This window comes from Antechinus flavipes, chromosome 2 (assembly GCF_016432865.1).
Source record: "Antechinus flavipes isolate AdamAnt ecotype Samford, QLD, Australia chromosome 2, AdamAnt_v2, whole genome shotgun sequence".
In the NCBI taxonomy this organism is placed as follows: domain Eukaryota; kingdom Metazoa; phylum Chordata; class Mammalia; order Dasyuromorphia; family Dasyuridae; genus Antechinus; species Antechinus flavipes.
In genome coordinates this window covers 575812179-575836498 of record NC_067399.1, presented here as the reverse complement: position 1 = coordinate 575836498, position 24320 = coordinate 575812179, and the positions used below count along the sequence as shown (strand labels likewise).

The 24320-nt window shown below is 35.1% G+C and overlaps 1 protein-coding gene across 3 annotated transcripts in view; it reads right to left on the bottom strand.

The window, feature by feature from the left end:
* Positions 1-997: 997 nt before the first annotated feature.
* The window catches only part of SAXO2 (stabilizer of axonemal microtubules 2), a 93523-nt gene continuing 70200 nt past the window's right edge, over positions 998-24320 (bottom strand). For all 3 annotated transcript variants that reach the window (XM_051981174.1, XM_051981172.1, XM_051981173.1), the window contains 3 exons: positions 15407-15550; positions 12019-12221; positions 998-5328 (listed from right to left, as the gene is read on the bottom strand). In XM_051981174.1, coding sequence (XP_051837134.1) covers positions 4397-5328; positions 12019-12221; positions 15407-15550 — 1279 coding nt within the window. In that variant the 3' untranslated portion in view covers positions 998-4396. The remainder of the gene's footprint in view (positions 5329-12018; positions 12222-15406; positions 15551-24320) is intronic.

The window sequence follows — 24320 nt, the reverse complement described above, 5'->3', positions numbered from 1 at the left end:
TTCTCATTTTATCCTTGTCTATGATTTTTGCTTATGAGAGATAAAACAGTCTGGGCATGCCAAACAGACACATTAATGAAATCATGTTAATAAAAGTAAAGTTGAGTCATGATAAAGAGGTCTCTCTCCTGTTTTCTAAACTATGAAGTATTATCATACAGAACATTTTTAAAAATACATTTAGATTATCAATAACATATCCAAACCTCAAAATGGGAAATATGAAATTCTTTCTGACTTGTGTATTCAAAATTCACATATGACTACTCACTTCATGTATGTAGTCAGTTACTGAACATTATTTTTCCCCAAAATGAGATTTTTTTTTTTTAGGGAAAGATGGAAATATGTCCTTTTTTTGTCATCTGATATTATATAGAGATAAAGTTTTTAAGTGTCATTTATAATTTTACAGTAATATATGCAAACAAATCATATTAGTAAAATTAATCACAATAATCCAATAGCAAGTTTTCAATCTAAAAATTCTATTACTGTTTCATTCTAGGTCCCAATTTGATACACATTTAATATAGATTTAATATAGATATAATAAAAGGCTAAAATTAATTCCATATTAAACATTTATTCAAAGAAAAAATATTTCAGTAACTTTTATATTTCTAGGATATTATGGAAATATCTAATCCACTACCAATTTCTTGCTACTCTATTTACTAGCAGAATCTTTTTTCCTTTCCTTTTTTTTTTTAAGCATATATTGCTAAACTGGAGGAGGAAGCAGAGAGTAGGAGGGAGATGATATATAGATATAATCTTAGATTTTATGACTCTGAGTCTGTCATTATGATTATTTTAAATCTGGCGAGTTTTGCTACTTAAAGTTAACTGAGGAACTCCCACTAGTCAACCAGAACATGGCTAACTCCACCTTCCCAAATACTCTGAAGACTTGGAACAATTATCTCTTTTTGATATATTTTTACAATTTTCCATAATAATAATAACCATAGCAAATGACATTTATATACCAGCCTTTTAAATCTTGCATTTTTTTATTTGAGTTTTATAACACCTCTTTGTACCAAATCTGACAGATATTACCCCCATTTTTGCAGCTTTATGTGGCACTTTCACCCATGATTACATAGCTAGTTGGAGTCAAAAGGCTAGGTACAAACCCAGGTCTTCCCCTTGGTTCCAAGTCCTGCACACTTTCAACGCTTCACTTCATTCTGCGTGGCTTTGTCTTCAGCATCACGCAGACTGTTTCTACTGCTTAGTCTCCCATACTCCCTGGGAAATCGTGTTCTTGTGCAACATTGGAGTTTCTGGAAGGCAAAAGCATTCTTTCGACTCTGCTCAGAAGTGTCCTGTTTGGGAAATCAAGGAAAACTTGCACCATTGCTCTATAATCTTTGTGATGTATTTAAAGGAGATAGTAGGCAGCATTGTCCACCCCTATCCTAAAGGTAAGAAAACAAGAAGGAACCCCTCCCCTTAGTCACAGGATTCTCTCCCTCAGCAGATTCCTGTCCTTTGCCTGGATTTTACCTTAGCATCTGTCTCCCTTTATTTCACAATTTGTAGAATCATACATTTAGAAATGGATCTGCTATGAGCCCAAACTCTTCATTTTAAAGATCCTTTGTAGAAGAAGGGAGGCACAATGAATAGGGCCTGGAGACAAATCCCACTTAGTGACACTATTTGGATGACTGATCATTGAAATTGGACCAACTAGGTTTTTCTGTTATTGTTGAGTCATGACCCTATCGGGGGTTTTCCTGGCAAAGAGATTAGAGTGCTTGGCCATTTCCTTTTAAAGTTTGTTCCACAAATGAGGAAATTGAAACAAACAGGGTTCAGTGACTGGTCCAGGTCACACAGCAAAGACATGTTTGAGGCTGGATTTGAATTCAGGAAATAAAGTCTTCTCTACTCCAGTGGGATACTATATCCACTGAGCCGCTTAGAGGTCCCTAGACCTGCAAAATCTAACATCCAGTGTCCAGGGAGATTAAATGCATTGTCCAAAAATCACACAGATAATTATGATGTTCTCTTAGGAGAGTATGAGTAGCTTGAAAGCGGAGTCCATGTAAAATCTATCTTTGTATTCCTATTACCTAGCACACAATACATTAACAAGTTCATTATGTAGGGAATACTTCTTTAGCATTTTTTAAATTGGAATTAAATTACTTTGGAACTGTTTTTTGCCTCCTTTTGTATCCCCCAGTTTTTAGCACAGTACCTGGCCCATAGCCAATTAATGTTATTGAATTAAATGTTAATGACAGTTAATGTTTATTGAATTAAATCGAAATTCAGAATTTTCAAAATCTATGAAGCAAAACACAAACTCTGATAGGTCATACCAAAATGTATGGGACTCTCCATGTATGGTATGCCAGATTAAGTAATCCAAGAAAGGTGAACCCACCAATTGAGGCATTGGTTTGCCCATGGCTACTCCTATAGAGTGCCTGGTTTGATTTAGAGGGATTGCTATCTGTTGTGATGGTGACATCCTTGAAGTACAATTATACATTTCCCTTCCATTTTCTTTCTTAGTCCTTTAAAACAGCCTGATGAGGTCATCAGAGCTGATAACAATATCTCTGTTTTACAGAAAGGAGACAAGACTCAAATACACTAAATGACTTGTCCAGAGGCACATTGCTCCTTGTCTATGATGCCCTACTTGATCTTGCCCTTAAGAGAGTGAATCCTTAATTAAGACTCTGTAAATTCTATACCTTAAATTAATTATTCTAGAATGACAAATTGGAGCTCTAGTAAAAATGAATACTACAGCATTTCAGGAATTGTATTTAAGATTGTTTGGTATGTAGCTCCACCATACCTTAATGTCACTTATTCACTCTTTCCTCTTAAAAACAAAACAAAAACAAAAAGGGAGAGGGAGCAGTTTAAGTCCATAGAAAGAAAGCTGAGGTGAATCTGAGTTGCTCTTATGGAATTGACTGAGAAGAAAAAGAAGAAGAAGGGGAAGGGAAGGGGGAGGAAAGAAGGGGAGGGGAGGAGAAAGGGAAAGGGAGGGGGAGGAGAGAGGGAAGGGAAAAGGAAAGGGAGGGGGAGAGGGAGGGAAAGCGGGAGGGAAGGAGATGCTCCTTAAACCCAAGGAAATTGCAGTATTATAGAAAGATAATAAGGACACTAATGAATGGCCCATAATCCATGAAAGAGTTAGACAACAGTATTATAGGAATGTTGAGAAGCAAAGGTTATTGCTCGATTTGTTCAATCAGTGTTAACTTCTTGAATGATATGGCATTTTGTAAGGGAATCAGTAGTAGTTAATTCAAAAGATAAAAATGGGAATGGAGATCATTTCAGTTCTACAAAACAGCCTTAGCAAAGATAGGAAAGTGAGAGAATACAGTAATTGTGACCTTTATCTGTAAAATGGTAATAATAATAAAAGTCATCCTACCTAATTAACAGGATTGTTGTAAAGTACTTTGTATATTGTAAAGTACACTGTATTCAATCCTTTATTAAACATCTACTATATATCAAATGTATCATGAAATATAAATAAAAAATATATCAAATAACTTACATTTGATATATAAGTTATTATTATTGTAACATGACATTGATTGGGGCAATATTATGTAGAAAAAATAACCGGAAAAAAATCTAAAAATGCTTAATAAATTAGCATAAGTATATGAATGATCATGAACTGCTTGAATCTCTAAAAGCATAATTTATATCATTTATCATATTTTATGTACCAAATTTCATCTGGGTTTCATTTACTATGTGTTGAATTACTACACTGTTATAAGCAGATTGAAATTCATAACTGAACAATTGGATACCTGGCTATATCATTTACACATAAAAATGTCATAATTATATAGGATCACAGAATGAGGATCAGTTGTCAATTTGTATGTTAAGAATAATAAGTTACATTGGGAATACACATACTAAAATTGTTTAAGTGTATTGTCAAGAAAAATGGGCTAAAAATAGCAATGTTAATTGTATTTGGCTCTTTAGTACCCAACTTTTAATGCCTCATGAAGTAAAGGAGGTAATCCTGGGCTTTTGGAAGCTATGCCAGTGCTCATTAATAAAAGGGTGATTACTTGTTGATTTTTTGGGGGACATAGCAACTTATGAAGAATTGTCTCCTAAGGCATGGAAGGGTTATGAGTAGCTTTGGTAGAAAGAATAGTCATACTATTTTAATCATAGACCTGTTGAAGCAATTCTGTCAGCAGATATATTGATCTCTCTTGATCTTCAATTTCCTTAGGTTAAAAAAAAGTCCAGTTCAAACATTTTACTATTAATCCTTCATAAGAACAATCTTCCAAAGATTTTTCTCTTTATCACCTAGTTAAAATGTTTTGATTCTCATAAGTCCATCAGCCCAGCATTTCACAAAATCCATTTATTTGGAAACTTTATCAATTGATGGGGAAAAGTCCTTCCCTGAAGAAATATCCTTGCGGAATAATTTGTGACCATGGGAATCAGTATTTTCAAATGCATATCCTGGAGGGCAAGTATAGCAAGCTGGGCATGTCTTCTGTTTCTTTGCTGTATATTGTGTCGAGTATACTGTTGAATCATCAAATGGTTCAGTGCTGTGAATGACAACAGGTACAGGTTTGAAATTCAGTGTTGGAATTAACTCGTGTGGTATGTAATGAGATCTAAACGTGGTCAAGTCGTCAAACTTCCCAGATGGAGCAGGAATCTGATTTTTGGGCTTAATCATTTCTAGCCGACATGGTTTGTCCCATGCTTTGAAATCCTCTTTTGTGATGCTTCTTCCTTGAAAAGGAAACTTAGAGATACGTGAATAAACTGGCTTTTTGGGAACCCCTGTAGTCATGAGAGTTGAAACATGATCTTGACGGATTTTGTTATTTTGTTCTATGTGACTTGTTGAGGTGGCATCTTCTGTTAATTTTCGCACCTTAGGCAATGGAATTTCCTGAAAATTATCCCGAAATTCCGTGTTTTCCACAAATGGAGCACTTTTTTCCACTCTGATGATTGTAGGTTTACAACTTTTTGCAGGTTCTCCAAAAAGGCCTTTGTAGGTATGACGGTTAGTTGTTAAATCATCAAAGGGCTCATTGTTTGGCTTGTAAACTTCTTTTGGTCTTACAAATTTGGGTTCTAGCTGGTAAGGCACAAATGATGATTTATGGATTGTAACAGCATTAAAGGGAATAGAAGAATGAAAGAGTAGGTTTAAAGGTTTAAAAGTTGACCCAGCACGTAGTTTTTGAGGACTTAAGCCATTCTGAAATTTCTTGGTAGGTAGATGTTCAGCAGTTTCACTTTTCTTGATAGTCCAAGGTCTGAAATCATCTTTAAGATAAAATGAATTTAAGATAAAAATTAGATTAAAAAAATCTTTAAGCCTCAAATGAAAATCAAAGACCTGTTGATTCTTAAATAATTGCTCTATTAATATCACTCCCTTCTGTCACTGCCAGTAATTCTCCTATCTTTAGAAATCTTCTATTCTCTATATCATTTATTCACTTGGCAACTACTCACAAATTGCCTTATGGCATCATTTATCTTATTGGCTTAAATTTTTTGTTTATTGTATTAACTTTTCACATGTAAGCATTCATGTTTTGGCTTCCCAGCTTGATAAAAAGTTCCTTGCAGACAATGGAAATGATACTGTACATATCTGTATCCTCCAAAATGCCTAGCCTTAAATATAGGAGGTGCTCAGTAAATATTTGTAGGTGACTAATTATTATCTAATGTGTCTAGAAATTAATAGTTTCTTTAAACTATAGATCTGTAATTGGAACTCAAATTAAAAATGAGTCTTCCCTCCTGGATGAATCTTTTCCTTCTCCTAATTCCTCTCTCACTTTCTTCCCTGCTCTAAACTCCCTGATAGATGCCTGTGCTCAAAGTCAGTTTTCAATATTCTCTCCCTCCTTTTCTGTGATATTAAATTCAGGTACATGTGCTTCTGTTTGTCTTTTGTTATTCAGCATCCAAGATAGTAAGGCTAATCTTTCTCAGTCTGGCTAGGAGTGAGCTACTAATGGGAGGTGGGAGTGAGAAGGAGATGCTGGAAGATTATATGGAATTTTAGCTTTGACTCATGAAACAGGAAGGCAAGGAGCTCAAAGGAAATATCAGCTTTTAAGAAACCTTTGCTTTTATCAAATATGTGAGAAGGGTGTGTGTGTGTGTGTGTGTGTGTGTGTGTGTGTGTGTGTATTTAAGAGAGAAAAATAGAAGAAAAGGAGGAAGAAGAGAGGAATCTAACTGTACACGTCATTAAAAATGCAACACTGGTTTTATTTATATGGGTCTTAGAAAATTCAATAAGGAGAAAAATTACAACAAAATCTTAAGCATTACTATGATATGGTAGAAAAAGCTGTTAGCTTGTAATCAGAGTGTTTCCCTGGCTAATTATTTATTGACTCTCTCTGAACTCAGTTTCTTCATCTATAAATGAAGTTTATGAAGGATTCTGGCAAGGTGATAGAATAGGTTGGTAAATTCAAGCTCTCTAGATCTCCCCTCAGGAAGAATATAGACTGGTGAAAAATCTAGAAGATTTTGGGCAGAATAGGGTAACTCCTGGTACAACCTAAAATCTGAAGAAGGACCTGGGGCTGGGGATTAACCTGTGTAAAGTGCCTGCCCAGGGCCAGCTGGGTATGGCTGGAGCCTCCATAGGAACCACAGAGACTTTTGTCTCTGGGATTGTTTATGGAGTTGAGAAGACTGGGGGACCCTCTGCTGATTGGGAACACCAGGCCCAGCTGTGCTACAGGGACACAGCCCTGGAACAAAAGGAGCCAGCGTCCAGTGAGTGCAGAGGCCGTGGGCAGGTATGTTGCTGGCACCTGCAGGAGGGGGATCTCTTGGTTTGGGTTTCCTGGTGAGAGGGGAGATCTGAAGTGAAGCCAGAGGCACCCCCCCCCACCCCGGAATTAGAGATGCTTACACTAATACTTCTTATTTTTAAAAAAATGAACCAGCAAAGAAGAAAGAACCTTGGTTAATTATAGAAACTTGTTAGGGGAATAGGAAAGACCCAGGTTCATCTTCAGAGGAGGACTCTGAAGAAAAAAAGCACTTCTTTTACCTCAAAGAGTAATATTGAATTTATAGAATTCAAAAGAAAAAAATTTTAATCAAATGAGAAACACTGAGGAAAAACTAAAATTAAAAAAAATCTACAAAAAAAACCCCAAAAAGATTATTGAAAAAAAGTTAACTAGAAAAGAAGATGCAGAGTTTCAAAGATGAAAATAAGTCTTTGAAAATTGGGCAAGGAAAGCCAGTAAAGCTATGAGAAACCAAGAAATAACAAAACAGATTCTAAAGGATAAAAAAATATAACAGAATGTAAAACAACACCTTTACAGAACAGATCAAGAAGAGAAAATATAAAAATAATTGGACTTCCCTAAAATTGTGAGCAAAAAAAAAGAATCTTGACACAATAATGCAAGAAATAATCCAAGAAAGTTATTTTGGAGTGATAGAACCTGAGAGGAAAGTAAAAGTAAAAAAAAAATCCACCTATCACCATCTCAGTGAAATCCTTTGGTGAAAACACATAGGAATATTATTGCCAAATTTCAAAACCTTCAGATCAAAAAGAAAATATTTCAAGACACAAGAAAAAAACAATTCAAATATGCTGGAGCTACATTTAGAATTGTACAGGACTTAACAGCAGAATAAAATACCACAGGTCCTAGAATCCTATCTACTAACAATCAAAAGAACTAAGTCTATGGCCAAAAATATCATATCCAACAAAATTTTCTATTAATATTGAATGAGAAAAAATGGACATTTAACGAACTTGCAGATTTTCAGGACTTTCTATCAATCAAACTTGAACTTAATAGAAAATTTAACATATTAAAAGTCAATAACAAAGATCAGTTTTAAGGAATTTAACATGACTAAATATATACCATATGTTCAAGATTGACTTCAACAATATGGAAACTCAAAAGAAATATTGGGGTACAGTTAAGGAAAAATAGTAATCATGTTACACAAATGAAGTGCAGAGGAAGAATAGCTATATAGGCATTAAAGGAGGAGGAGGGCTCCAAGTTCTGAAAATATGCTCATATCTGGAATGGGTTAAATAGGCAACATTTATATATATTATGAATGGTACAGCACCCTCTAAAATCTATAAAGAAATTAGAGGGGAGGGATGGGTGGATAGGAAAGCAAAGGATTAGGGAAGAAGGCAAGGGAGGGATTCATAGGTGGGGGGAGACTAAGTAGTAGCAAGGCAGAATTAAAGGCAAGCCAGCAGACATAGGAAAAATAAGCATCTGTGTAGGGTGGAGGGGCAGAGGGGGTGTGTGTGTGTGTGTGTGTGTGTGTGTATCTATAGATATAGACATAAACATATCCTTTCTTAACTATAGCCTGCTTGGTGGTGGGGGTGGGGATGAGGAAGGGAAAAAGAATAAAATAAAAAAGATGGGCAATAGAGAATAAAAGAACAATTTACAAGAAAAGTAAAGAAAAGATGGATACATGAATATAATTTCTTCTACTACTACATAAATACTTTCTTGAACTAGTAATTTTTTGCAACATATTTTGAATTTTCCCTGATGTTCTGCTGGGCATGTGACAATGTTCTCTTTTGTTTTGTATTCCTTTTCTATTTTTCTTTTTTTCTTACTGTTTTTTAAGATAAATGTGTTTTTAAAAAAATAAATCTAGGTTTCTAATTATCATACTGCCTACTACTTCATAAGGTGCTTGTAAAGAAAACATTTGTAAAGATCTAAACACATAGATTAGCATTAGTTTTCAATTCTGAAAATGTCCCAGGAGAAAGTATAGTAAAGGGGTTTTAGCCAAAGAGGATATCTATCTTGATGTTTTGATACATCGATATGTATCATATTTTCTCTCTAAATACATACATATAATTATATTAATAAGAAATAACAGATGGCAGATGTAATACTGAACAATTTCTACTTCTAGATTTCTCCCCACATAAAATGATTTTGCATCTAGTTTCATTTATATAATAATGGATTATAATTAATTTATTATATTATAATATTTATTTTATATTTATTATAATTTACTATATGACATATAACATCTAATAAATTATAATAATTATTTTTATAATAATAACTCATAGTTTATTATCTTCTCTGGAAAAGGGAAAGGGGAGGTAAAAAGGGAAATGGGGAAATGTCCTTAAAGTTGTTGACTGGTATGGAACAATTAGGATAACATTTATTACAATTTTCTACTCTTACTGATTCCCTATCCTATTTCCCTTTTGTCACAACTATGCCAAACCTTTTCTCTCCTTAGGCCTCTAAATGTGCCAAATCAGATGAACTAGCCACCTGCTTCCCTGAGATTTAAAAGGAAATGGAAACCATCTCAACTTTCTCAGCATGGTCTCTCATTTTTATGTCCTTCCATCTCAGAGAAAGAAGCAATCTAGCCTACTCTCTCTGTCTAGGCTCTTGTTCTCAGCCTTTCTGCCCCCTCCAAGATATTGATTAATCCAATCATTCCTTCTCTCTCATGGGGTCTTAACCCCTCCAATGGCTGCCTTATATCTGCCTACAAATATGCTCAAGTTTCCGCAGTCCTAAAAAAAATGGGAAACAACAGGTCAAAACCTTCCCTTGACCTTTCTGCCTTACCCACATCTCCTTTACTCCTAAAAGTCATGAAATCAGCCAAATGCAGATGAAACCTAGGAATGCAGATCCAGCTCTCTCTACTTATTTCTCTAACTGCTCTTTCATTAACTCCTCCCTCTCTTAGAACCTAATACAGGTCCTCATTACCACTCTTATGGGCTACAGTATCCTCTTGTAATGGGTCTTTCCATCTCCACTTAAGCATCTTGCAAAACATTTTTTTCACTCCTTATTTTGTTCAAGTACAGGTGAATTCATGTTACGCATTTGTTCAATGGCTCTTGCTTCACAAGTGAAATTTGATATCTGAGACTTTCTACAATATTTCTAGTATCTTTCTCCTTCCTTTTACTCCCATCACCAAATCCATTCCGCTTCTCTCAGAACCTTCCGCCTTTTATAATAGCCTCCTAACTGGCCTTCCTATTTGCAAATGCCCCTCTCTCAAATCCATCTACCACATAGTTGCCAAAGCAACTTTTCTTTCTAAGGTGAAGATAGAACTAAGTCATTCTTCTCTTCCTCAAAAACAAAAAAACAAAAACCAATCTTTCATAGCTCCCCATTACTTCTAGGATCAAATTCCAAATCTAAGCCTTACATTTAAAACTCTCCATGATACCACCTTTGTAGACATCTATTCCTTTTTTATACATCCAACATCCAGCTAAATTGGACTATTAGCAATTTCCCAAACAGCATTCCATTTCTTGCCTTCCCGAACTTATTGCAAAACTCAGCTCAGTAGCTACTGATTTTTTTTTTTTTTTTTTATTAAGACAATCAGGGGTAAGTGACTTATGGGAGGTCACCTAGTTAGTATGTGTCTCCAGGCTTGATTTGAACTTGGGTCCTCTTGACTCCAGGGCCAGTGCATTATCACCTAGCTGCCCCTACTTAATTTTTTAAGATTCTCTCACTAATCCTGACCAGTTTCTCTACTGCCCAAATGGCCTTGCATTTATTGTCTTTAGCTGTGTGCGTGAGGCATCAGGATATTAACTTTCATGAGTATGATATCTTTTTTCCTTTGTGTTTTTGCATGTCCAGCTCCCAGGATAGTGACTGGCAAATGGTAGGTTCTTGATAATTCACTTGAACTGCCACCTCCTCTCCTTTCTAGCCCCTTCTTATACAACCTTCATAGCAAGATACCAAGTTCTGTAATAATTATGAACTTCTTGAAGTCCTGATTTCTGTTTTATTTATCTCTGTATCTTCTCTAATTAAAGCAGTACCTTATATGTATGAGTACATAATGCATTCATACACATATGCAAAGTGCTTTGTATACCTTAAAGTGCTATCTAAATGTAAATTATTTACATTATTTCTGTTATAGTAGGAGTAGTTGCTTTTTAATAAAGTAGGGCCCTGAGTCTTTTCTTCAATCCCAAATCTTGATTCTCAGTTTTTACATACAGGTCTCACATGTAATTCCTAACCAAAAATAAGCATCAGAGATGTTGTAATCCATTTTCAGAATATCCTTTTCATCAGCTTTCCCAATCCCATAATCTCTTCCCCCCTAAACATCATCACTGTCTTCCTTATTCAGCTATTGTTTTCCCACATCATTAATTTTTTGTTTTTCTGATTTTTCTGCATCTAAGAATTCCTTAGTTATCCTAACTCTTAAAATCATTTATTTGGTCTTCATCATTATGGCATAATGCTTTTGATTCTATAATATGGCTATTACTGCCTTTGCTTTCACTAGAATATTCAGCCATAAATCCTAGCTCCTGAGAGACAATATTCTAGCCTAACCCTCTTATTTTTCAGGAACAGAAAGCGAAGGCTGAAAATTATTTTGTCTAAAACATCTTTTGTAATACCATCCTGTTACTTGCTTATGATCAAAGGAAATTAACATATCTTCCAAATACTATAAGCTAAATTTAATGAGAAATTAAAGTCATTATTTAAAATTAAAGTGCTATATTGGCCAAATATAGGCCATACATTTTTGGTCAAAAATTAGGCTCTGAATGAGTTATTTTTCATTGTATAGATATATATGTACTTGTAAATATACACATACAGATATGTGTACTTTTACAAATATGAGCTGCCAAAATGTTTTTGAAAGCATATATATGGATATATGAATATATACACATGTATATATATATACACAATCCTAGTCATGATACATGTGTGGAATATTCATATGTACAGATATATACAAGTGTGTATGTACATATACACATATATGTATTGCAGAAATATTTGAGAAGTTCATATTTGACTCAACAAAGTTTATGAAAAGTATCTAAAAATCAGTATATCACTACATTAAAAGTATGTGCTGGTTACATGTTACTCCTTTTAAAAATTTGTGATATATTACCTTTATAGGTAGGAAGAGTATCCATCTTTTCTTTTTTAATAAGATGTCTTTCCGGAGGCCTCAGTGTTTCAGCAGGTTTTGATGGATAAAAAATAAAATTCCGCTTATAGGTAGTTGCAAAATCAGGGTCCGTCATTTTTGACTTGTATTCATCAGGTGTTTCAACCTTTTCTTTATATGCAGCACAGGGAAGACATTCAGATCTGAAATATTGTAACATGGGACATTCCATAAAGGATATTAATTTTTTGCTTCATGAAATATGAGTACTGAGGGTATTTCAGATTCGAAACACAAATCAGGAAGCCAAGGACTATCAGAAGAAGCTCAGAGTTAGAGGCAGCACTGGTACCACCACATAGACCCTTTTTTCAGGTCTCCAAGGCCTCCCAAAGACCATGAGCAGCGGCCCCACAATCATTGCCACTGTCTCAAAGTTGAAAATGAACCACTGAGTCCTATCTGTTCAGCCTAGACTTCCTTTGATCTTTAACAAGTCCTGGAGGGGATAGAAAAAATTCAACACCTGCCCAATTAGTGAGATTTTTGAGAGGCTGGGCCACACCATGGAAAGTACATTATCTTTAGAGTCAAATGGACTGAATATACATTTTGCTTCAGCCCTTTTGTGCCTGCAATCTAATCACCTTGGTTTATCTCTCTGGGGCCTTTGTTTGCTCATCCTTAAAATGAAGGGATTAGACTGGATGAACTCAAAATCCCCTTCAGCCTCCAAATCTACCATTCTAGGTCTTCCTACCATGAAAGGAAGGTCACAAGGGGAAAGATAATAAGGCAACAAGGAGAAAAAAACCAATCTTTCATAGCTCCCCATTACTTCTAGGATCAAATTCAAAATCTAAGCCTTACATTTAAAACTCTCCATGATACCACCTTTCTAGACATTTCAGCCTATTCTTTTTTTATACATCTAACATCCAGCTAAATTGGACTACTAGCAATTTCTCAAACAACATTCCAATCTAGGCTCTCCCACTAAGTGGTTGCAAGTCGCTCAATCTTTCCCAAATCTGGGCATATCAATTTCTATAAAAATATTATAGGTAGCCTGGTTTCTACTTAGCCTATTCCTCTTCTACAGAAAGATATTAAGTTAGTCTGGCATGCTGGATTAGATAATCTATTTACCCTCTGTCTTGCTGGTGTTTTAAAATTTTAAATTTAGAACTGGAAGGAATGTCAGAGTTCATCTTTTCTAACACTTTCATTTTTACAGATGAAGAAACTAACATCCAAAAAAGTTAAGTCAAGTTAGTAGGTATTTATTAAGTACCACCTATGTGCAAAGTATTATGCTAGACATTGGGCATACACAAAGAAAGGCAAAAAACAAAACAAAACAAAACCAAAACCAAAAAAAAAACAAAAACAGTCCTTGCTCTCAACCTGATAGAGTTGTGATTTGGCTGGGATCACACAGATAATAAAAGCACTAGGCTGCAACCTGAAAGCCTTTGACTCTGAATCCACAGCGCTTTCTCCTAAGTAAATCCTAAAGTATTATGATGCTTTATCTTTCAAAAGATCTAGTTGATTACTATTTTTTTTAACTTCCTACTGAGGATTAGTCTGGCAAAATGATTATAAATTACAGAATAAAATACCGTTTCTTACCCACCTATGAATCTAGTTCACTTACCTTTGTGTGAAAAGTCATCAATCTCCTTGATTATCATTAGTTTAGGTTAGGTTGCTTAGCAGAGACTCAAAATTTCTGGGACATAGTCTCTGATATACTGTGGTTATATAAGTGAGAACTGGTAAACCTTTGCAGTAAGTCAATGCAATTCAGACTATTGACCACTGTTCACACATCTTTTGTTTTTTATTCTTCTAACTTCAGAAATTCTACTCTGAACTGGAAATCTATAGATACTCGTTTAAAGGAAATTGTTCTCTGAATTGTAGTGTCTATGACTAAAAGGACTGGTTGAAATGAAGTCAAGGGCTACATTCAGCCTAAGGGCTACAGCAAGTTCTCCATCAGTGCTATACACAAGTGAATTTGACTCTACCTGAACCAAAATAATGCCGGGATGCTGCCTTAAACAAATAAAAAAACGTGATGGAGGAATGTAAAAATAAAAATTAAAGAAAGTTGATGTGTGAAAAAGTAGAAAAATAATCACAGAAAATAAAAGTTAATCAACCAAACAAAGTATAGACAGTGACAGAAAAATTCACATCAAAATGTGAACTTCAGAATAACTATCTTTTCCCTTCTACTTGTTTTTACTCTCCTCACTATTCCTTCTCCTCAGTCTTATTTTTAAGCATCTTTTCTGAGCCTCAAAATTAAATGGTCTGGTTTCTTCATAGATGATTCCTGCATCAGGAATCATTAATCATCAATAATCAGTAATCATACATTACTAGCTTACTGTCAAAGTGAGAATCCCACTTCTAATAGGGATGCTGACATTAAAGATACAAAGTCTAGCTTTCTCAAGAAATTGACATAGAATAAGAAAAACCAGCAGAGAAATCAAGGGAAGAGCCCAGAGGGACACCTCAGTTATCCTCAAGAGGACAGGGTAACAAAGGGGCAAGTAAAGAAGATCCAGACCAAGCTTACGTGGGATTAATAGGCCAGTTCTTCCTGCCTGGGAGAGGGGCTACCTGGGCCATAGATAACGTGATTCCAGGATTTTGTCCCCCAGATCCCTCAAAGGATCCTACCTGCAGCAGGAAGTAAATTTTGGTTTGATGTAAAAGTGAGTAGGCATTGCTGGTGGAGGTGTCAATTAACCCAGCTGTTATGGAAAACAATTAGACAACAAACCGTACATTGCCTTTGACCTGAGTGATGCTGCCACTAGGCAAATGCCTCAAGGAGATCAGATATTGAAGGAAAAAGTCTGATATTGCAATAGCAAAAAAGAAGAAGTTAAGTGGGTATCCACTGAATAACCAAAATGTGAATTATACTGTCCTGCAAGGGGAAATGATGAACAGGAAGGAATCTGGGGAGACTTACATGATCTGAGGCAAAGTAAGATATGCAGAATCAGAACAACTGACATGGCCACAAGACTGTAATAGCGTTGGCCCTCTCTTATCAACATACTGTCTCTGAACAATGGTGGCTACATGTGAGGAAGACAACATGGCATGCGAAAGAATGGTGGATAATAGGTGCAGAACAAACTACACATTTTCAAACATGGTCAATGTGTTGATTTGCTTTGCTAGACAGAACTTGTTTGTTGCAGGGGAGAGTCCTATTGGTTGGGAAGGGTCATTAGGAAGGGACAATAATGTAATAAAAAATAAAGGACATCAACAAACCATTTTTAAAGGCTAGAAATAGCTTTACCCCCATTACAATGCAATGTAGACTATTTAATTAAATACTATTATTTCTTACATTTTGTCACCAGATGCTTGAAACTGATGTTGCACAGGTTTAATATTTTCAAAGTGGGTATATTTTTCTGAATATTCAGTTGTGGGGTTACTCAAATCGAGTTTTTCATAAATCTTTGTAGGCCTCTGAGTACAGCGATGGAGCCTGTGTAAATACAAATAAACAAATTGTTTCAACTTTAAAATATTTTACATGTAATGAAATCGTTATATTGTAACCCAGAAATCTTCAATACATTTAGGGATGTTTACTTGAGAGCAGTTTGTTTATATTTATGTTAAATGTGAGACTTTTCTTAACTAATCTGTCACTGCAGATTATTTAATGAAATTTATGAAAGAATGAAAATGAAAGAGAAATGAAAGAAAGAAAAAAACTGGAGTGAAATCTTGCCTGCTGCCAGAGCTAGAATAAAATCTACAAGACACAGATTAAGTGCCACTCAGGAAAAGGCAGATACCTTGAAAGAAAACAGCAGTGCTCTATAAGAGACTGTCTGATTTATAGAATCATAGGATCTCAGAACTTGAATAGATAGTTACTTATCCAAATCACACCTAAATTAGAATCCACTCTATAATAAGACCTTTCCACAAAGGGCTTTTGCTTGAGCACCTCTCAAAAAAGTACATTCTACTTTGGGATAACTCTTAATTACTAATTGAATTCAATATGCCTACTATGTTCAGATGATGGTGAACAATATTCCATTCAATTCTGGGGAGTTCTAATAGTAATAACTTAAATTTTCAAAGCTCTCTAATATTATTTGATCCTCATAAAAACTCTGGGAGAGAGTCAAGGCCCTTATTCTTATTTCTATTTTACATATGAGGAAATGGAAGCTCAGATAGACTAACTGACTTCCCAGGGCTAACATTCACGGTTACCACATATATACTCTATTTCTTGATTCAGTAGTCTTTTCAGTATTTACCCCAATATCATATTTCAATCAACAATGTTAAATGAATTATTTGATTTTCATAACTTATACAGAAGGTACAGGTCCCAAAGGTAAAACTGACTACAGGATACAGATCAAGATTGAGGATAAGGTGGGGAAAAGAAAAAATGCTAAAATTTGGAACAAAATTGCCTCCCTCTATTTTAAGTTTTATAAAAATCTCTAAATCATACATGGAATCATTGATCTATAAAATGGCTTCCAAATAACCCAGGCTTTAGTATAACTTGTATATGTATTATTACCCTAATCCTTTACATCAAAAAGCAGCTAACTTAAAATTATGATCAAAGAAGAATAATTTACAACCCTGTGAATTGTAAAAGTGTGATGAAATGAAAGTTAATAATGCAAAGACATATGTAAATTGATAAGGATGATCAGCATGAAGCAGATACAGTAAACTGCAATTCATCAAAAGAAGAGTGGCATAGTAATACTGTCTTATTGCGTTTCTAGTACAGTCTAGAGCTTTAAAAATATTTAATAAACTTATTCCAATATAATTGGTTTCCATATGATCCTATGGATTTTATTTTATATGTTTGAAAACATCATTCTACAGTGCCAATACTGGATCTATATCCCAAAAATGTTTGTAGCAGCTCTTTTTGTGGTAGCAAAGAATTGGAACATGAGTAGATTTTCATCAATTGGGGAATGGCTAAAAAAGTTGTGGTATATGAAGGTAATGGAATATTATTATTCTATAAAAATGAACAAGCTAATTTCAGAAAGACTCAAAAGATTTATATGAACTGATGCTGAGCAAAACAAGTAGAATCAGAAATACATCATACACAGTAATAGCAAGTTTAGATTACTGAACTACTGACAACTGTCTTCCATTATGGAAAACTTAGTTCTTCTCAGTAGTTCAGTAATATAAAGAAATCCCAATAAATTTTGGATAGAAAACATCATCTGCATCCAGAAAGAGAACTATAGAGGCTGAATGTAAATCAACATATGCCATGTTCACTTTTTTCTTTTTTTTCCCCTCTTGTAGTTTTTTCCTCCTTTTGTTCTGATTTTTCTCTCTCAACATGATTCATAAAGAAATGTGTATTAAAAAAAAGAAATAAAATATTATTCTAGAAGGGAATTCATAATTTCACCAAGCTACCAAAGGCGAAATATTGAAAAAACAAAAATTAACAGCTTCTGGTCAAGGGAAAAGGCTTCTCTGTTTCTAGATTGGTACTTCTAATCAGAAAAATTCCTAAGAGAATGAATCAATCAATAAGCATTCATTCAGTGATTCCTATGTGCCAAGTATTTTAGTATCCTCAAGGAGCTTATATTCTATCAGGGAAAATGAAATGTTCACATAAAAGTAGATATAAAATGTACATAAGATAAAATCAAGGTAATGGGGGAGGGCACAGCATCTAGAGCAATCAAGAAAGGCCTCATGTAGGAGGTGGAACAAGGGTTAATTTTTAAAGGTAGCTAGGCATTTGGAAAGATGAAGGAACGAGGTAGTACATTTCAGGCACAGAATAGGAGATGGAAAGAGGTGGACAGTCTGTATTAAGGCATATTGAGACCAGAAATGGGACACTGAAGAACAAAAGATAGACCTATTGGGCCAATGACTTTCCAAACTTAAGCACTAAATTTGCAGCCAGGTTGTGAAGGGCTTTAAATATCAAATGAAGAAGTTTGCACTCAATTTTAGAGGTAATAGGGAACCCTTGTGATTTCTGAACAGAGAAGTGATATAATCAGTCATACTTAAGGAATATCACTGACAGCTATGGAATATGGACTCGGGATAGGACTCCTCAAAAGGTTATTGCAATAGTCAAGGTAAAAGATAATAAGGATGTGAACTAGGAAGTTGGTTATGTGAGTGGAGCGAAGGGATTTATTCTAGGTTGTGGATCCAGAATGGATAAGACTTGACTGATTATATCTGAGGTGAGTAGAAAGACGGTGGTGCTCTTGACAGAAAGCATAGTTAGGAAGAGGGATAGGGATTGGGGAAAAGATTATGAGTTCAGTTTAGACAGGGTCAATTTTAGATGCCTCTGGAATGTCCAGCTGGAAATGTTCAAGGAATATTAGGAAATTTGGGACTACACTCAGGGTAGAGTAGGACTGAAAATGTAAATCTGGGAATCATCTGCAGAGATGACAATTGAACTTTTTTTTGGGAATAAATGAGATCTCCAAGAGTATAGTTAACCACTGGCTAAAAATCTATGACCTGTTATCTCTGACTCAGCTGATAAAAGAACTAAAGGGTCTTTGGATCTTTGGAATTATAAAAATGTATCTATCTTTGAGCAAAATAAGCTAGGAATGATCCTCTCCATGTTGTAGAGAAAACAGGCACAGGGATAAATGATTTTTCTCAATTTCATACCACACTCATGTCAAAATCTATGATAATAAATCCAAATATCTAGACTCTAAATTCAGTATTCTATTATTCTATAACTTCTCCAACATCAGAAATAAGATGCTACTGACATTATTTCAATGAAAGATTTTCCATTTAGCAAAAAGTAATTAACACGATGTGGGCTTATATTGCTTTTGCATATTTTCTTGCCAACTTTTTACTATTCACCTGACAGTAAGGACTAGATGTCTAAGATGTCATCTATCTCTGGTAAACAAAATTGACATAGACCTGCGAACAATGAGGTGTTTTGGAACTTAGAAGTTTATAAGAAAAAAAATTAAAGGTAAAGGAAATTTGGGAATAATAGTTCATATTTAGATCTGAAGCCATAAATCTTGAGTTTTAATACTTGCTGTCACTGTTACCTTGTGACTCTTTAGGAAAGTCCCTTTATTTCTTTGGTTCTGTTTCTTCATCTAAGGGGCCAGGTAATCCCTAAAATCCCTTCCAGTGTGATTTATTTAAATTAAAATTCCATCCGGTCTTTTGAGGTTTACAAAACACTTCCTTAAAATCACAGAATGTTAAAGTTAGAAGAAACATTAGAAATTAGGTTGTCCAATCTCCTACCTCCATTTTACAGAGGGAGAAAATATATATAGGCTCAGAAAAGAAAAGTCAATTACCTAAGGAAACCAAAGCAAAAATAAGGCAAAAACCAAAGAGTTTTGAGGAACAAAAGATGTTTATAAGGCAGATCTCTATCACAGATCATACAGATTACACATCTTAATAACATAGCAGATTTAGAAGTGAATAGTGATTTGCAAAAAATGGTAGGAAAATATTTTAATTTGTAAGTAAAATTCAATGAACAAATATTTATTGAACACATTCATGTAGTATTCAACAGATATGTATTAAATATTTCTTATGTGTAATATTATCTATTAAGTGCTAGTGAATAAAGGTATAAAAAAACCGAGCCCTTTTCCCTCTATGAATTTCTACATAAAGCCATGATTATCATTTCCAAAGCTCTTATGACCTAGTGGATAAAGGCACACAAGGGCAAAGTGGAAAAAGATTATCTTCTTCTTTAATGGAGTCCACTAGTGCAAGTCCTCTTAGAAGTGAGAGAGCCTTCATTCTCTTTGCAAGAAGGATTGTGATGTCAGACTCAGTTTCTGGATGCAAAAATGGCTTTTGAGAGTGAAAACTGGTTAAAGAAGTGAGAATACAGGAGCTGCATTGTCTGAAGGATAGCTTCTCCACTTCTAGGTGAGTTTTCCCTAGGAATTTTTTCCTCTGCCCTACAAGAAATAGAACATTTTGCTAATTTGCATATAGAAGACTAAGAATTTGACCAATTGTTTTTCCCTTGTTACTTACATTAATTTTATGTTATTTAGTGTTTTTATTGGGTTTATTATTCTTACATATTCTACAAATAGAGCTTTTTGAGTATTGGGCCATGATTTGCATAACCAGGTACCAAAAACATTCCATACCAAACTTAGAAAAAGTAGCCAATTCTTAGGGAAACTTAAGGGGACTCTAGTTACATACGTATGAAAAAAATAATCAGTACCAGGCCATTTATAATAAATGTCAAATAGATAAATTATTTCCCTCTAGGACCTGATTTCCTTCTCTGTAAAGTGTGTGTTGTGTAAGTGTGTATGTGAGTATAAGGGATTACTAGATAATCTCTGAGGCACCTTCCATTTCTGAAGCCTATGTTACTATGACATAAATGTTCCACCTGTTCCAGTGTTTCCTGTATTGGGGAAGTCTTTAATTAACATGCTGAATTAATTGTTCCCTTGCTTTATTATGCTCCATGATTTCTCCTACATTAACCAGTATTTATAATGTGTATAAGCCAAATCAATTCATTATGTTTTGTGTTAGGCTCTGGGGAATTTGGACTTGAAAGATGAGTGTGTTGAAGGCCAAAGGGATTATAAACTATTCAAAGTTGTCTCTGCAACTCCCAGACTATAAGAGATTGCTTAAATATAGGAATGCCCATGGTTCTTGGGAATGTGTTAGAAATATTAAAGATGTAGAGATCGCTTGTGAAACTGTAAGTTTATCACTGAACATTGGTGGGAGACTGATGAGAGAAATTGATTGTAGAGTTAAAAGTCTGTAGAGAAGCATGAGTCAGTGTAAATGGTTTGTGGGTGTTTTTGGCGATGATTCCCTGGCAGATTGTGAATGAATCTGGATTCCTGGAAGTTTAAATTGATCCTAGGGTAAAGTCTTAATTTAGGAATTATGGGAACACTGTTGATTTAGGGTAGTAGGCAACATTCCCTCTACCTTGTACAGTTAGCTGGTAAAAATTTCCTCCATAAACCACTTTGGGTATACTAACATAAATAAAATCAGCCATCAGCAGAGATGCATAAATGTTATACAGTCAGACACGTAAGGAACATGTGCTTTGGGGCTTGCAAAGTGCTTTACAAATATTTTTTATATCTTCACAATAACCCTGGAAGTAGGTATTATTGTCTCCATTTTACAGATGAGGAAACTGAGGCAAACAGACATTTAAATCACGTGTTTGGAGTTACACAGCAAAGTGTCTGAAGTTGAATTTGTACTCAGCTCTTCCTGATTCTTTTTCTAGCACTTTCTTGAGTCATCTAGCAGTGGTCTAGACAAAAAATGGGGAAATGCCATTTGACATTCAAAATCCTTCATTACCAGCGCTTCGGGCCCAGCCTCTAACAGCCTATTCCCTGCCATGTAGCTTTCCAGGGATACTAGCTAACCTTTCTGCTTTTCCATGAACATGATGCTCCATCTTTTGGCTCCAGTCATTTCCTCTGATTGCCCTTACCATGCCTGGAATTCTCTTTCTCCTCAACCCTGCATTCTGGCTTCCGTGGTTTCCTTAAAGTTTCAGGTTAAAAGCCTTTACAAGAAGCCTTTCCTAGCCTGTTTTCATAGATCTTGTCTTCCACATTGGCAACTTAAGATACCTTCCTTGACTCCCCTCTTTCAGCCCCCGACCAATCTAATTTGTGGTCAATCCTAGTTTTTATCCCCATAATATCTCTCTTCTATGCCCTCTGTTCACCTCCTTTCCTGCCCTTACCCCACTACCCCCCAGGACTCCCACCACCTCAGACTTGGCTTACTGCCATGGTCACTGGGGATTGGAAGGGCACAGAGGGTGGATCTATCTTCCATAAGTCTCTTCTCCACCCAGTCCATCTTCGATTCAGGTATCAGACTGATCTTCCTAAAAAGCAGATCTGACAATGTTACATAATCCATCCCCTTTTAATTCTAGTGCCTTCTTTCTGCTAATCATCTATTTATTCTGCATATGCCTTGTTCATTGGATTGCTTATTGTCTCTCCTATTAGCTTGTGAGCTCCTTGCCTCTTTTTGTATCCCTGGCACTTTGCACAGAGTTTGGCACATAGTTGGCTTTTAATGTTTATTGATTTCTCATTAATGTCATCTTGCTGCTCAAACAATCAGATCATCTAGGTCTCTGAGCAAATTCATGAAACTGTGGTCCTGGTTTCTAATATATTCAATAGAATATTGGTACATCCACATCCCTTCTCCTCCCAGTTTTTTAATATGGCAGGTTGCCACAAGCCCAGTTATGTTGCAAAGTATTAAAATACTTTTCTGTTGTCTTCTTTGACCTCTGTATACCTGCGCTGACCTACATATAATCGTGATGGCACATTATAAATTAGGACATATTGCCCTGTAAGAACCTTGACTGCCCACATTGGTAACAGATTTTCTTTGAGAATATAATTGGTTTTCCTTTGGGAATAATTGGTCACCTTTGGCATTTTCTTTTCTTTAGTTACAGGAAGTCAAAAGAACCTAGTTCTAGGGTTGGAAAGGACCTCAATGAGGCTATCTAGTCCATACTTCTGATTTTCTTGAAGTTTGAAATTTAAGCAAGTTATTTTCCCAAAGTCATGTGGCTAATAAACATCTAAATATAGTTCCTTTGATGCTTGATTCAATGCTTTTTCCTTTTTTTCCTTCCCATGTGGATTTTACTACTACCTCCATGGACATGGAACTTTTGTAGCCATATTTCTTGCTACAAGCTTCTAAGATCGTTCATACTATTAAGCTTATGAGCTAATTCTGTCACTTGAACCACTGATTCTTTACCTTGTATTAATACTCGAAGTCATGTGATAGAATTAGTCTGAAATAAATCATTAGGTATCTGTTTAGGGGAATGCCCTCCTCTTACATGATATTTCTATTAACATCAACTTGGGTTATCAACTTGGGTTATAAATTTACTTTAGGAAAGAGTAGGAAGTACGGTTTTAAATTATTTTTTTAACTAAGATTGAGTATACACAAATATCACCTTTTACCTCTTGACATTAATATATTTCAGATAATTTGGTTTTAACTAAGCAAATAGGCGATCTTGCTCCAAGATACCTCGAGCTTGGAGAGATACCTCCTAGGTTGCTTGCTTGAATGGATAGGAAGAACTCGGGCTAACTATCTTAGTATTAAATAGGACAAACTTTTCTAGGGTAGTTTTGAATGGCTTTTGTTACTTCTGCCATATTATTTCTGCTCATGTATTTCATTCATGCTCATGAATGTGCAGTTAAACTTAGACTGGTCCTCTTCATACCAACGTGGATCCTTGTGACTAGGCAATTTCATCTTTTCTAGCTCCTTTTCCATACCACTTTGTTTCCTATCATTCTCCAAAGTGTCCTGTGCTGTGGTCTTCCAGGTCTCCTTATCATGCTGTGGATGTTCAATGTTCAAAGAAACCTCAGAGCCTTTACTTACATCATTCCTTTCATCTGGAAAGGCGTTCTTCATTCTCTACCTATAGTCCAAAAAGTCAGCTCAAGATCTCTTCCATTATGAAGCATTTTCTGCCTACCTCAGCTTGCACTGTTTTCCCCCATCCTCATCTCAAAAAGCATTAAAAATTGGTATTTATGCAATTTTATATCTGTAGGTTCGTATAGGATAGAGCTGGAAGGAAGCTTAGAAATTATTCAAAATAAACATATTTTACAGAGGAAAAAAGGGAGGCTCAGAAAGATCAACTGAATCGGTAAAGGTCACTTACAGTAATATCGTTGAGGTTAGTTTTATATATTTTTTAATCTTTTGGTTTGTGTATATTGATTTTCTCTTCCCAATAGATTTTAAGTGCCTCCGAATCAGGAACCATATGCCTATATGCTTTGCAGGACTTACTATAGTTTTCAGAATATAAAATACACTAAATCAGAATTTGTTGGTTGACTGAGCCTGAATTATTCTGAATTTTGGGGGAAAAAAACCATCTGGATGAAAAATAGAAAACTTAGCTAATCTCCAGATGTTTAGCCAAACATATGGATATTTGGAGTCATTCAGATATCTGTAACTCTGCAGAAGAAAAAAAATCTGGATATTTAATTGCCATTGTTATTTTTCAATCAAATATTCTGGCATCATATCTACACATGTTTATAGCCTAGAGTTGATTATCATCATTTTTTACATTCATGTTTCTGTTGCCTGTCATATAAAAACTCTTTATCGTATGATGTATTCAACATCGCTCAGGA